Source organism: Rhamphochromis longiceps, linkage group LG11 (assembly GCF_057381845.1).
Source record: "Rhamphochromis longiceps isolate RC_006_pf linkage group LG11, R_longiceps_female_GT1.1, whole genome shotgun sequence".
Classification (NCBI taxonomy): Eukaryota; Metazoa; Chordata; class Actinopteri; order Cichliformes; family Cichlidae; genus Rhamphochromis; species Rhamphochromis longiceps.
In genome coordinates this window covers 14,509,763-14,525,901 of record NC_140567.1, presented here as the reverse complement: position 1 = coordinate 14,525,901, position 16,139 = coordinate 14,509,763, and the positions used below count along the sequence as shown (strand labels likewise).

The following is a 16,139-nucleotide window of genomic DNA, read 5'->3' as shown; positions in this document are numbered from 1 at the left end:
ATTTAATGATATTCTAGAAGAACAGAACAAAACTGCAAAATACACAGTAAAATACTTTTATATTAGGACTTGTTCTTACAGTGTAGGCAGTCACATGAAATGAACTTACAAACATATAAACAAGCAAATCTACTATAATTGCAATTTTTCCCATTCTTGATGCACATTCATGGATTACCTATTAGATTGAGCTTTTCTGTGTCACACATTTTCAACTGCTCACGTGACCTATGCGCTGATAGAGCGTGCCGAATTGAATTGAACTGGCCGAGAAACTGGAGGGGAGCAAAGCAGAATGCGGTGAAAAAAATGAACAAAAGAGATAAAGATAATAGAACGTGGGGGACCATTTTGAGCAAAACAAAAAGAGAGAGATTAAGGAAAAGATGAGAGGAGCAATGACGTCATTCACTCACCACATCCCAGTTTTCTTCCTGAATGACCCAAAGTGACTCTGCTGGAGTTTTAGGAGGGATGAGAGACCAGAAGTCTGTTCCCCGCCTCCTCCTCCTCATTTCCTCTCATCTCTTTTGCCCTTGTGCCCCTATATAACCACTGACATAGACCCTGTTTCTCTCAGAGTGGTGCTCGGTGGATAGGATACAGGTGTTTGCCTGTCAGTTTCATACTCAGACAGATTTATTTTTTGACTAGCTGATTTTTCTGAATTTGATTTGATTTGCTGACAGCACAGTTGTCGTTTGAAAGATCGGTAATCTGCAGACAGGTGAGCAAGATGAACCAACCAATTCGCATCCTGACATTGGCCTTGCTGCTCCTGCAGCTGATGGACAGCATAGGTAAGATCTGCTGATGTTTTTAATGATTTTGAAGTGGAAATGCAGAGTTGTCAGAGTGGGAAAACTGAGACTGTGGTCTATGAAAACTGTGAAGTGTAAGGATGAAATTATTCAAGAAAACTATGCTTTATTGAGAGACACATCCACAGAGCATTGGAGTGTTTAAACTGGATTTACTGGGGGGAGATGTGTTGTGCATGTCATTCAACTGCTGTCTGTTAAATGTTTAACAATGAACTAAAAAGTCCTGATAGGTGATTTAGGAACAACAGTGTTACTGTGTTTGCTTTGGATGAGATGTTGCTCTGTGTTTTTCTTCTTCCAAAGAGAGGAAAAACATCCCAGACTAAAACCAATCTCCTCTCCTGTCTTCTCCTCCAGATGCTAAAATGAGCATCATTTCCACTAAACTAGATATTAAAGTTGGAGATGAGATCTTGCTGTTGTGTAAAGGTGAGTCGTTTATATTTCTTATCTAATTGAAACGATTCAGCATGAACATATTTTGCAATCCAGCTTTATACTCTTGTGAAGGTATTAAAATAAGGCTACAAATTATATTTTTTTCCCCTCTCTTTTTCTTTTTGACCTTCTTGTCTCTCCTCTCAGCTGGAGCAGAGGGAGACATAACCTGGCAAAAGGATGGGGAGGAGATAGATGATGAAGAGATTGTGAATAAGTTGGACGAGGCCTCCTCCAAATTGGTAATTAAGAAGGCTACAATGCAAGATGCTGGCAGGTACACCTGCCACTGCGATTTTGACAGCGGACATAAAGATGATGCTCAGATACAGCTGTTTGTTTATGGTACGTAACAGCTGGCGGCACTTTTTCCATTTAAACTTTAAACTCAGTAAAATGTATGCTAGGACTTGTTGCTTTATCCTTAATCTTTTCCTCTTCTGTCAGATGGGCCATCCTTTGGAAGCACTAAGACCTACCATGAGTTTCTGGAGGGTACAGATGGGCTGGTACCCTGCCTGGTGACTGGACAGCCACAGGTGGATGTTCAGTGGTTTAAGAACCAGCAAGAAATCTCTAATGGTAAGAGCAAAAAATGGGAACATAGGACCTGATGCTACCCTGCAATATGAAGGCTTGCTTTGTGATTTAAAAAGAGCGTTTTGTGAACCTTTTGTGAACATTCAGTTTCCCAAGCAAACTCTCCTGTAAACTTTAGAGTCGTAATAAGCAAAAGTTAGTGTATGACTATCATAGCCAAAGCTGCTCTAATCAATATTTCTGCATCAAAATAGTTTTTAGTTAATTTTTTCTGCCTTTCTTCTCTTGCTTCAGTGGGAGGGCATATGCGTAAGCAGTCTGATAACACGCTCCGTATTGAAAAGGTGAAGAGAGAGGATGCTGGGACATACGTGTGCAGAGCTCAGATCAGAGGGAGGCCGTCAATCTTTATGGAACTCTCTGTTTCTGTTGTTGTCAATGGTAAGTGACTGTTTTGCACCAACACATTCATGAGGCTGAATTATTATCATCACTTCCTCATTGAGTTTTAGAATGAGATTAACAAACAAAAAAAACCCACCTGAAAATGTACTGAAACTCAACCCTCTCCTGCAGCTCCCCCGACTGTGAGACTGAGAGAAGAGGTGAAGAAAGTGTTGGCTGGACCTGAAACTAACGTCTCTTTGTTGTGTTTGGTGGACGGTCTGCCACAACCCAACATCACCTGGACCATGTAAGACCACATTTTATGATTTAATAATAAAAATCAAATGTATGGGCTGAACACGATCTGAGCACGTTACATCCCTCTCTCTAACGGCATCACAAAACCTCTAAGGTTAAACTTGTCAGATTTTTCACACAGTTCATCCTTTCCTTTTTATTTAATTCACATATATGCATGCTTGTCACAAAATGTAAATAATGTTGTTGTTGTTGTTTTTATTGGTTTTAATTACCACCATAGCTGAGGGAAAATGTACAATCAGCAAAGAAACTGGGTCACGTTGTGTTGATGTTTGGACTAGTCCCCCTGACGCTCTCCGTCACTAATGTAGCGTGACATCTACACTGTGCATCAGCGGGTGGAGCAGAGTGCACGTGTCTAAGGGGGCTGTGTGTGTGTGTTCCTTGATTTCCAGCTTTATCTCTGCCTCCCTCTCCTGGCCTCGTTTTCTCCATTCCTGATATCTAAACAGTCTCACTATCTCATATTGCATAGCATATTAACATGAAAAAAATAAGCAATTTTCTATTTATTTCATTTTTTCCAGGCCTGTTCAGTTTAACCCCTCCCGTCATCACTTCAACTCAGACAGCAGCCAGCTGACTATACAGTCTGTTGTGAGGGAGGACTTTGGGGAGTACGTCTGCACGGCCACCAACAAGATTGCTGAGAGCAGCGCTACCATCATGCTTCATGTCTTTGGTTGGTTTGATTGTGTTTCACTTTAAAAACAGCTGTGCTAGAAAAACTCTTTTTAAATCTTGTTTCAGCAGTTTGTGTCACGATCATTGATGTGTTTCATTTCAGAGGCCCCCGAGGTGTTTGTCTCAGCAGAGCAGCAGCGTGTGTTGGTGGGTGAGGCTGTATCTGTGTCCTGTAATGTGACTGGCCATCCCCACCCTGAATTACACTGGCTCAACAAGCAAAATGGACAAACACTGGTAAGACTGTATAAACATAAATACTTAGATTCAAACAGCAAATTGTGTAGCTGAATTCAAGGACCTATATGTAAGCACTAATCCTGAATTGAAAAATTTGATAGAGCCCATAATGTTATATGGTTAAATATATGTAATGTTTTTTAAAATGTTTTTACCTTCTGTCTTTTTCTCTCTGTCAGAGTTCAACTTCAGGCCGCGTGCGAGTGGTGGATAATGTGTTGATGATTGATGAGGTGGTGCCCTCTGATGGTGGATTGTATTCCTGCATGGCCATCAGTTCTTCTGGAAATGCATCAAGAGATGTCGCCGTATACAGTAAGAGTTTTTCTCTGTCATATATGGTTAAATGGAGAAAGTGCCTTTATACTTTATTTATAACACCAGTGCATGTTCTGTTTCTTTTATATTAATTTGTGTTTTGCTGTTCCCTTTTTCATTTTTTTCATTTTACACCCTAACTTCAGCTCAGCCCGGTCCACCTCTCTACCTGTCAGTCTCTGCGGGTCCAGCTTCAGTCCACTTCTCACTGAAAACCACACCTGTGAGTGGAGGAACACCCATCACAAGTTTTGTCCTGCAGTGGAAAGAAAAACCCACAGAGCAGTGGAAGGAGAACACCGTCCCGGCTACAGGTGAAACACCTCCTCTTTCCAGCCGTGTATATGCATCAGTCATCATTTACACTTTCACCTGCTCACAAGTAAAAGTTTTATGAATGTGTGAATGAGTAGTAGGACTTGAATATGTGCAGTATCTGATGCTGTTTGTGTGTTTTTTGTAGATCCTCTTGTTATCAACCTCAAGCCGTACACTTCGTACACAGTACGTCTCTCTGCACTGAATGCAGTGGGACGTGGAAAGTTCTCTGAGACACACAATGTCCACACACAGGGAATACGTAAGTTCTTCACACATTACCAACATATTATATAAAGCATACATTATATCTCTAATTCATTCCATAAATTTAAATAGGAGTGAATGAATTACTGGTTCACACTGTGCAGGATGCTTGCTGATGTTTTTGTGGTACTACATCCTTATCTGCCATCATTACTTTTTCTTTTCCATGTCATCTTCTTCCGTCTCCTGATATTCACTCGCGCTGTTCATCACATGATGTAATCCACCGTCATCCATCCTCAGAAGGTAAAGTTCTCACAGTTTTTTGCTAAACTAACCTGACATGCTAGTTTAAGTAAATCAGTCAAATGCAGTGATCAGGTTTTAAATATTGTTATGAATTCTTCGTGTTTTTCTTGCGTCGTTCCCACAGGTGAACCTGACAGTCCAGTTCTATCCTCTGATGAGATGAAAATAGAGAGCAACACCTTCTCTGTCCCTCTTAAACACACGGTAGATGGTGGCAGCCCTGTGTTGCAGTTTAATGTTCGATACAGACAGGTAAGAGACAGCATGAGCCTGTCTTTGTGTTTGTCTCCATCAACCCATTTCCCTTGATTAAGTCCTTTGGTTGCTCTGCTGTCTTTAACCAGGATAAAGAAGAGGCTGAGTGGAAGGAACTGCAGATGCCACCTGATGCTGACTCTGTTTCCCTCAAAGACTTGGCTTTTGGCTCAAACTATCAGCTGGAAGTCTCAGCAGTCAATGCCAACGGTTCCTCCATACCTGCCACATTCAACTTCACCATCGCAGAACAGTCTGGTATGTGGCCTCTTGAGATCTGCAGCATATACGGAGCTAGAAGTTATTCTTAGAGTGTAATTTATACATTGAAAAACTGACACTCATACAAAATCACAGCAGATCTACCTGAATAATAGAATTTTCTTGTCAGAATAAAGATGTTTAATGTTTTCTGTTTGCGCATTGAGACTTTTTCCTCTCTCCCACCAGCCAAGAGCGGCATGACCAAAGGCGCTGTGGTTGGCATCGTCATGATCATCTTTCTGGTGGTATTCATTGCTGTCGATGCCACCTGCTGCTACAGAAACCACTGCGGCCTGCTCATGTGCATTGCCGTGAAGCTCTTTGGGCAGAAAGTTCCAGGAATCAAAAAGCTGGAAGAAGGAGGTGAAAAGGGGTAAGTGTTTGGAATAACCTGGAGGAGATGAAGCTTATATCATATATTTCCATGATCATAACTCATATATTTATGTGTTTTGTCTGCAGAGAAGTAAAGCTGAAGGGCATGTCCACTCTGAAAAGCAGTATGCAACAGGTGGGGGTCCCACTCAAGGAAGGGAAATGTGACAAGGCCCCACTCACCAAGAATGAGTACGTTCATTTTCTCCCACACACTGTAAATCTACACAGATATGTCATAAACATGCGTTGAGAATCTCACCGACTACTTCTTTTCGTCTCGCAGGAAAACCCAACCTGATAGAGACCTGCCCAGCATTAATGCATGAGACAAGAAAACAAAGACGGGAAGATTTCATGTACTTTACAAAGAACAGAAGAAGAAGTGAAGTAATGATAGGTGCCATGGGAAAGGGCAAACACTTTAACACTCCGTAGGGGACTGGCTGACTTTGGCCTGACCCAAACCTCTGAACGGTTTCAGTCAGTGGACAGCGATTCTTTGTGCAGCCTCTCGTGACAGCACCGTCCTCTCCTCAAGCTTCTAGCTGACCTGGTTGATACGTGACTGCAGACAGGAGATTAGCAGAAGTTTTTTTGTTACTTTGTCTGCTTTTACAGGGTAATCCTCATGTCTGTGGTTTACAGGCTAAAGCCATTGTTGTTACTTTCTAACTTTACACTTGATTTATGAAAAAAAATCATAAAGACACAACAAAGGTTTGCCTTTCACATTTGAATGTTACACAGGCGTGAGGACCTAGTTCATTTTGGTTTTTGTTACTAACTTTTTATTATTACTGCACTGTGGCAGCTCTACTAACTTATGTCTATGACAAAATATCCTATTAATGTAACACCAAATATGACAACTTTACCATGTGGACTATTTAAAGGGCAATATATACTAAACCTACACATAACCAACCTTAATTTAAAGTATGCTAATTTGTGTTGGTATTTATTGGGTTTAAAAGCCGTACCGTGACTAAATGAGAAATGTTGTAAAAATGAAAAACATAATTGGACTTTTTAGCCAGTTTTGTTCTCAAGCACTTTTTTAGGAAAAGTTTTGAAGCTCTGCTAGTGTCACTGACCACTTAGGGGACCTTAAAATGAGATCCCTCTTTAAAGTACCTGTAATAATAGCCGACATGTATGATATGGTTGCTAGACACAAAACTGATTGATGTAACTCATTTTTGTATTTATGACCAAATTAATGATTACAGGACGCAAGCTGTTCAAACGACAATTTATTTGAAGTATCTTCGAATTTTTGAAGGCGATGCATGTTTGTTTTTATATTATGTTTTTCACTGTACATTCTTGTAAATACATGTTACTTCTTTCTCTTTGTGTTTTATAAAAAACTTTGACTTGGAAAGCAGCTGTATGTCTCTTTTACTCACCAAATGAATGTTTTTCCCTTTTTCCTGGTGTAATTATCTCATACAGTAAAACTATGAACACTGAGAAAACCTGTTTTTTCTTTATTGACTAAGCCTATCACAGTTACATATAACACCTGGCTACTATATTTAGAGAGTTTAAGAATATAATATGTTCCATTAAAAAAAAGCCCTGCATGGAAATGACTGTGCTTCCACAGCTCACTGAGCGCCATGTTCAAATTTAATGTAAATGTATAAAAAGAATGATGACATGTCTCTGCTTCCTCCCACTTTACAAAAGTGAAGCCAAAAGCTTCTACAGTCACTGAACACAACACTTATTTAGCAGTTTTTAATTCCAGATCAACCAAGTATTGACTCCAGTTGTGCTGAATGGATTTCTGACTTAAATCCTTCAAGTAAGCAAGATGTACTATGTACTATAACTCACATGACTACAGCATTAAAAACCTTATTGTTCAGTCGTGGTATGCTGAGCTAATGTTGGTATTTTGATATCCAAGCAACTTTTTTGATACCAACTTTTTATCTTTCTCGAAATCCAGCTGTGTATAAACAGAGTTAAACTGTAGTCTCAGTTGCTTTCTTCATGTTTGGATGTTTAGGATGTGATAAACTCCAGTCACGTAAACATCTGTTGACTTCTGAAGAAAACATCAGGACTAGAAAACAAAGAAAAAAGTCTGTCTGCAGATGCAGTGCTGTGTAATAGTGAGTGTGATCAGCATGAGTATGATGTGGCTGCTAATCTGAATTTCTTCTTTCGTGTAATATAAAATGAGATTGACCACAGTTATGACTGATGGCAGTTTTTTCTGTACAATGTGAGAATGGCCCATCATGTCTAAGATTACACACCACCTGACAGGCAGGCCACAGTGCTTTGTTTTATATAGTGGTGAGCGGCTATGCTGTCTCTATTCCTGTTCACCTCATACACCTCAAACTGTCAGTACAGCTCTGCACTAACTCAGTGAAAGCTTCTGCTTCTGAAAGTGAAAAAGCACTGAAAACTCCTACTTTTACAGAGGGACTATTGAGAGCGTCCTGAGCAGCTGCATCACTGTCTGGTCTGATGATAACTGCACTGTATCGGATCGCAACACCCTACAACAGATAGTGAGAACAGATGAGAACATCACTGGAGCCTCTCTTTCCTCCATCACAGACACTTATCGCACCAGCTACATCCGCAAAGCCACAGGCATTTTGGAGAAACCCTCACGGACACTATTCGCCCGGCTGCCTTCTGACAAGAGGTACCGGAGCATTCGGGCCCTCACTGTCAGACTGACAAACAGTTTCTTCCCCCAGGCTGTTAGACTCCTGAACACTCAGTGACTGGACTGACACACACACACACACCCTCATACACGTCACTACCAAGCACTTATCTGCACAATTTCATACACACACAGACAGCACACCTTCATACACCAAGTTACTTTTTGCACAATGCTCAGTCATTTCTATTGCAGTTGTGTCTGCACTGTCTTGTGTCTGTAACGTTCTGTTCTGTCTTGGTTTTGTTTTTGCATTTTTTGCACATTGCACTTTATGTAGTCCTGCGTTGATTGTGTGTTATATGTCATATGTAGCACCAGGGTCTTGGAGGAAGGTTGTCTCATTTCACTGTGTACTGTACCACTGCACATGGTTGGAATGACAATAAAGCCACTTGACCTTGACCTGTCTATCTCGGGCCAGGATGTTGATATGGAGCAGTATAGATGCCTGAGCATCCACATTAACAACAGGCTGAAATGGAAGACTGTATACATTGACTTTATTCTTCAGCAATTTACACTGAACATTGAAGTTACCATTTTAATGTCTTATGATTCGATTTCTGTGGGCGGGGGGGGGGGGGGGGGGGGTGTTTGGTTTTTTTAGCTCCTTTGTTTTACTTTATTTCATTTATATCTAAATAATTTAACTATTTTCTTTTGAGCATTTTTTTAAAGCTATCTTATTTATGTAACTTTTTTATAGATTGTGTTTTGGCTGATTGAGCACAATAATTTCTTACTTTCAGGAACAATTAACATATATTTTATCCTTTATATAGTAGAACTGTCCATTCATCCATCCATTTTCTTCCACTTATCCAGGGCCGGGTCGCGCGCGGGGGCAGCAGCCCAAGCAGAGAAGCCCAGACCTCCCTCTCCCCAGCCACCTCCTCCAGCTTGTCCGGGGGAACACCAAGACGTTTCCAGGCCAGCCGAGAGATATAATCTCTCCAGCATGTCCTGGGTCTGCCCCAGGGCCTCCTCCCGGTGGGACATGCCCGGAAAACCTCACCCAGGAGGTGCCCAGGAGGCATCCTTGTCAGATGCCCGAACCACCTCAACTGGCTCCTTTCGATGTGGAGGAGCAGCGGCTCTACTCCCAGCCCCTTCCAAATGGCCGAACTTCTCACCCTATCTCTAAGGGAGAGGCCAGCCACCCTTCGGAGGAAGCTCATTTCTGCCGCTTGTATTCGCGATCTCGTTCTTTCGGTCACTACCCACAGCTCGTGGCCATAGGTGAGGGTAGGGACGTAGATTCACCAGTAAATTGAGAGCTTCACTTTTACACTCAGCTCTCTCCTCACCACAACAGACCAGTACAGCGTCCGCATCGCTGCGTCCGCTGCACCAATCCATCTGTCAATCTCCGGCTCCTTTCTCCCGTCACTCGGGAACAAGACCCTGAGATACTTAAACTCCTCCACTTTGGGGCAGGAACTCATCCCCGACCCGCAGTGGGTACTCCCCCCTTTTCCAGCTGAGGACCATAGCCTCAGATTTGGAGGTGCTGATTCTCATTCCCACCACTTCAGGGGTACTGCCCCTGATCTCCACGCAACATTGTAGAGGTGTGTCAACCAAGACAGCCCTACAACATCCAGAGCCTTCAGGAACTCGGGGTGGACCCCGTCCACCCCAGGGGCTCTGCCACCAAGGAGTTGTTTAACTGCCTCAGTGACCTCGCCCCCAGAGATTGGCGGGTTATCCCCTTCGTCCCCAGATTCTGCTTCCACCACGGAAGACGTGCCAGTGGGATTGAGGAGGTCCTCGAAGTATTCCTTCCACTGCCTGGCAATTTTCTCAGTCGAAGTCAGCAGCACTCCACCTGCACTGTACACAGTGCAGGTAGAGCACCGCTTTCCCCTCCTGAGTCGCCTGACGGTTTGCCAGAATCTCTTTGGGGAAGTCCGAAAGTCTGCACTGTTAATAAGAAGTTTATCAGTCCCATAGATGCTGGCCTGTTGTTGTGTGTGTGTGTGTGTGCAGCGGACGTTGTTATCTATCTGGGTAGATCTGATATGTTTACAACGTGTGAGAGTGTGGTGAAGAAAATTGGTTTACCAAATGTGTTTATTTGTTAAGTCCCCTGTTTTCCTTTCATCATCTCCCCAAGGCGGCTGCCAAACAAAAGAAAGAACTTCTGTCAATAGTAGAGGCTGAGATAAGACCCAAAAATACTCCAACAAACAACTTACGGTAATGCTACATGATGTTACGTGCCAGTTTGCAAACTCTGCATTTCTTTGACTAATTTCCTCCATTTAAATTTAACTAATGAGATTGTTACAATCTAAATGGGTTGACTTTTGACTAAAACCTCCTGAGTCGCCATCAGTAAACTCCACTGTATAAAAATACATTCTTTAAAACAGACACTTTTTTCCCTTCTCTGAGATGTTTTTTTGACAAACAACCACTGATATCTGCTGCTGGCAAAACAGTATTATATAATGACAACCAAAATAAAAATTAAGTCAAAATAAACAGGACTCAATTCTGGTAAATTTCATAATTGTTAGGTTAGGATGGAATAAAAAATGTCTGCAGATGTTTATGTTATTTCTCTATCTACAGGTAAACTTTTTGTTTTTCATAAAATGGAAAACAAGTATAACCATGTCAGAACAATTATGTGGTTCAATATCATTTACACCACATGTAATGGAAAGAGAAAAGCACCATCCATTCGCTTCCGGTCATCCTTTTCGGGGTCGCGGGGGGTGCTGGAGCCTATCCCAGCTGTCATAGGGCGAGAGGCAGGGTACACCCTGGACAGGTCGCCAGTCTGTCGCAGGGCCAACACACAGGGACAGACAACCATTCGCACTCACATTTACTCACACATTCACACCTAGAGGCAATTTGGATTATCCAATTAACCTATCCCCACAAGCTGCATGTCTTTGGGAGGAAGCCGGAGTACCCAGAGGGAACCCACGCAAACACGGGGAGAACATGCAAACTCCACACAGAAAGATCCCGGCCTGATGTTGGAATTGAACTCAGGACCTTCTTGCTGTGCGGCAACAGTGCTAACCACCGTGCAGATAAACTTATCTAATTAATCACACAGTTCATTCTTTTCTTTTTAGTTAGTTAACATATATGCATGCTTGCCATGAAAGTAAATTTACCTTCATTTTTTCCAGGCCTGTGGAGTTTAACCCCTCCCGTCATCACTTCAACTCAGACAGCAGCCAGATGACTATACAGTCTGTTGTCAGGAAGAACTTTGAGGAGTACGTCTGCACGGCTACCAACAAGATTGCTGAGAGCAGTGCTGCCATCATGCTTCAAGTCTTTGGTTGGTTTGATTGTGTTTCATTTCGAAAGCAGCTGTGCTTTAGTCAGATTTCAGACCAGAAAAACACCTTCTGTCTTTTTCTCTCTGTCAGAGTTCAACTTCAGGCCGTGTGCGAGTGGTGGATAATGTGTTGATGATTGATGAGGTGGTGCCCTCTGATGGTGGATTGTATTCCTGCATGGCCATCAGTTCTTCTGGAAATGCATCAAGAGATGTCGCCGTATACAGTAAGAGTTTTTCTCTGTCATATATGGTTAAATGGAGAAAGTGCCTTTATACTTTATTTATAACACCAGTGCATGTTACTGTTCCTTTTAAATTAATTTGTGTTTTGCTGTTGCTTCTCACTGAAAACCACACCTGTGAGTGGAGGAACAACCATAACAAGTTTTGTCCAGCATTGGAAACAAAAACCAATCACTGACAAAAAGTCATCATTTACACTTTCAACTGCTCACAGGGGCGTAATTTCCAGGGGGGTTAGGGGGGTTACAGTGTCACGCCAAATTGTCATACATCCAACTGCTCTAAGTAAAAAATTCAATCAATTCACATGCACATCAACAGGCTCCCATATCCCAACACTTCCAGTGAGACGGCAAACAACGCAAACAGAACAGACAAACAACAAAACAAAACAAAAAAAGAAATCCAAAAGAAAAGGTAAAGCAGCAGAACTTCTGTCAGTGTAGCCCGGAGAAGCAGTGGCGCCCAAGCTATAAAAGTTATCAGCCACCCACTGAGGCCTACACTTCCGATCAAACAGCGTCGCTCAATTTGTTAACAAAGTAGCCCATATGAGGCTTCTGCAGAAGCCAATAAACAGTGTTGGGGAGAGTAACGGCATGTACCACCGTTACGTACACTCAACAAAAATATAAACGCAACACCTTTGTTACTGCTCCCATTCCCCATGGGATGGACGTAGAGACCTAAAATTCATTCCAGATACACAATATAACCATCCCTCCCAAACAGTGGTCACAAATCAGTCCAAATGTGTGGTAGTGGGCACATCTGCTATATTGAGATAATCCATTCCACCTCACAGGTGTGCCACATCAGGATGCTGATCTGACATCATGAGTAGTGCACAGGTGTACCTTATACTGCCCACAACAAAAGGCCACCCTGGAATGTGCAGTTTTGTCTCACAGCAAAATGCCACAGATGCCACAAGCAATGAGGGAGCGTGCAATTGGCATGCTGACTGCAGGAATGTCAACCAGATCTGTCGCCCATGCATTGAATGTTCATTTCTCAACCATAAGCCGTCTCCACAGGCGTTTCAGAGAATATGGCAGCACATCCAACCGGCCTCACAACCGCAGACCTCGTGTAACCACACCAGCCCAGGACCTCCACATCCAGCAGGTTCACCTCCAAGATCGTCTGAGACCAGCCACCCAGACAGCTGCTGGAACAATTGGTTTGCACAACCAAACAATTTCTGCACAAACTGTCAGAAACCGTCTCAGGGACGCTCAACTGCATGCCCGTCGTCCTCATCGGGGTCTTGACCTGACTCCAGCTCGTCGCCGTAACAGACTTGAGTGGGCAAATGCTCACATTCGATGGCGTCTGGCACGTTGGAGAGGTGTGCGCTTCACGGATGAATCATGGTTCACATTGTTCAGGGCAGATGGCAGCTGAGAATGTCCCAGTTCTTGCATGGCCAGCATACTCACCGGACATGTCACCCATTGAGCATGTTCGGGATGTGCTTGACCGGCGTATACGACAGCGTGTACCAGTTCCCACGAATATCCAACAACCTCGCACAGCCATTGAAGTGGAGTGGACCAACATTCCACAGGCCACAATTGACAATCTGATAGACTCCATGCGACGATGTGTTGCACTGCATGAGGCAAATGGTGGTCACACCAGATACTGACCGGTTCTGGGTCCCCAGACCCCCAATAGCGCAAGAAACTGCACATTCCAGGGTGGCCTTTTGTTGTGGGCAGTCTGAGGTACACCTGTGCACTACTCATGATGTCAGATCAGCATCCTGATGTGGCACACCTGTGAGGTGGGATGGATTATCTCAATATAGCAGATGTGCCCACTACCACACATTTGGACTGATTTGTGACCACTGTTTGGGAGGGATGGTTATATTGTGTATCTGGAATGAATTTTAGGTCTCTACGTCCATCCCATGGGGAATGGGAGCAGTAACAAAGGTGTTGCGTTTATATTTTTGTTGAATGTATTTAAAATACAAAATATGAGTAACTGTCCCTGTACTAACGCTCGGAGCCGCGGACCTGTTTTATATACACGCGGAATAGTTTTCTATACGAGATCGCTGCAAAAAGTGCAGCCTTACCTAATGTCCACCTTACTGTTACTCATTTATTTTATATTAAAATTTAAGAATCTAGTTGGTATTGGTATGGCGATTATCCTTCAGTAATAGTAATAAATCACACAGCAATAGTACTTTCATGTAGTTGTAAAAAGCATGAAAAAATATTAAGTAATCCAAAGTAATCAGAATACGTTACTCTCACTGAGTAACGTAAAGGAATATGTTACAAAATACATTTTAGGGCATGTATTCTGTAATCTGTAGTGGAATACATTTTAAAAGTAACCTTCCCAACACTGCCTATAAACACACTTATTTACCACCAAGTAAAATAATAAATGACACAAAATAAACACATACCAGCAGCGATGGGAGGCTTCAGGAAGATAATCCGCAGGTGATAACATGAGTAACACCAATCAACAAAAGTACAGCCAATTCAGGCTGAGGAAGTCGCAACATGTACGCAACTCCTAACTGTAACACCCAGGGAAGTCAGGTGACCGAAAGGCCGCATGCGGATAACAACAGGTGAGCGATTCAGGGACACTCAGATGGCAGCTACTATTTATAGCAGAGCCATCTAATATGATTGGTTAGTAGTTGGATTAAAAACAAAAGTACTGCATACAGTATTCATTCTGCTACACAGAGAAGTAATGCTGAAGAGCATATCCACTCTGGAAAGTATGCAACAGGTGGAGGTTCCCACACTCGCTTATGAGGTCGGTCAGTTCACAGAGATGAATATGAAAACTGTTTAATATGCTGTAGGCTACAAACAACAAAAGAAGAGAGAGGTCAAATATACTAAAACGGTCTGATTTGGGGGTGAACCAGAGCTCTGCATTTTTGCAGTGAGAGGACGGTGGTTCTGAATGTAGCCTCTTTGTCTTTGACAGCAATGTCCACTCCTCAGGCTTCTACCCGACAACAGGGTGACTACAGGGAGGAAATTCTGCTGAATGTTTTGTTGTTTATTCAATTTGTTCACTGCAGGGGAGTAAACGAGATGAATCAATGCTGCACAGTGAGACCAGCAATTTATTTCATATCAGCAAGTTTTCTAATTATATGTCTTGGTATAAGATACACTGCTGTAATATGCAGACTCTACTTCATCATTCCTGGTACAGAAAGCTTATGTTAGTCTTTTGAAATGTAAGCAGTGAACTTCCTCAGGAAATAACTGATGTCCAAGTCTCTTTTGTCCCAAATTTGTGTGTATAAACAGAGTAAACAGCAGTTCTGGTTCCTTTCTTCATGCTTAAACAGTGATAAAAATGATAAAGTCCAGTTCTGTAAACAGTTGCAGACTGCTGAGCAGAACGTCACAACCAGAAAACGACAAGTGAAACATACATATCTTACTCTTCAGAGAAGCAAACCTGAGAAAATGTCTTTTTCACCACCTAGTGCTGATCTTTTTTTTTTTTCTTCCAGTATATTGAATAAAATGCAAGGTTTTTCCCCACCCTAGTTCTATTTTTCTTAAATGAAGCTTATGGGAAGGTTCAATGTCTGCTCGCTCCCATATGCTGCCAAATAAATCTAAGATTTATCCACTTTCCCACGCTGTCAAGCTGCTTGTGTCATCGCTGGGCTAGTCCAGTCATCTTCTCTCTGCCTTTTCCCGGCCAATCAACATTCGTGTCACGTACTTAAAATCTCACTGCGCATCTGTCTTTCTCCTTCGCGGACTCCTTTGTGCAACCCACCTCCTCCCCGTCTCCACTCACTCATCACTCAAGCTCCATTCAAGCCACCTTCATCTCCACCACCAGCATTTAGGCCATCTGAGTCTAACTGCCAAACATTTATCTGTATTATTATTGTTGTTATTATTATTAAGTCTTTGTTATTATTTATTTAGTCTAAAATATGTTGGCATAAAAATTTAAAAGGGCTATTGTAAAATTGCTAAAATCAATGTCAAATATAGATTCGATTCTTTCATTGCCTGCTCAAAATTTGCCCAAAACTTTTATTTGAGGCAATTTAATATTTCATTTTTCATGTTTTATTAAAAAGAAACTGACAGGCACAAATTCACTATTTGGGACTCAAACACAGAGTTTGTATACTTGATGTTTTGTGCTGATTAATAAAGTGTCTTGCATGCAAATGCTCCAAATTAAAGAGATGGTCCTCACCTGCATCCATCAGATAGAGGAAGAGAGGGAATCAAGATTACCGCATCCATTACTGATGAACATTTTCACTGTAGCTCTCTTTTAAAATGGCTATATATGTATTTAAATGACTTCTGAATATATGTTTAGTTTTGACCAATACAATCTGTTGATTGTTTCTTCACTTTCTGTGTATAACTTC

The 16,139-nt window shown here is 42.2% G+C and overlaps 2 protein-coding genes across 2 annotated transcripts in view; one reads left to right on the top strand and one right to left on the bottom strand.

The window, feature by feature from the left end:
• Positions 1–16,139, bottom strand: part of trak1a (trafficking protein, kinesin binding 1a) — a 346,028-nt gene that overhangs the window by 216,323 nt on the left and 113,566 nt on the right. The window lies entirely within an intron of this gene.
• On the top strand, positions 582–6,935 carry ncam3 (neural cell adhesion molecule 3). The gene is made up of 17 exons (XM_085422422.1): positions 582–800; positions 1,182–1,253; positions 1,410–1,607; positions 1,710–1,844; positions 2,097–2,243; positions 2,379–2,496; positions 3,038–3,192; positions 3,298–3,431; positions 3,614–3,749; positions 3,899–4,066; positions 4,216–4,332; positions 4,581–4,583; positions 4,711–4,838; positions 4,931–5,099; positions 5,292–5,478; positions 5,568–5,672; positions 5,767–6,935. The coding sequence occupies exons 1-17, from the start codon at positions 737–739 to the stop codon at positions 5,807–5,809; spliced, it is 2,079 nt and encodes a 692-aa protein (XP_085278548.1). The 5' UTR covers positions 582–736; the 3' UTR covers positions 5,810–6,935.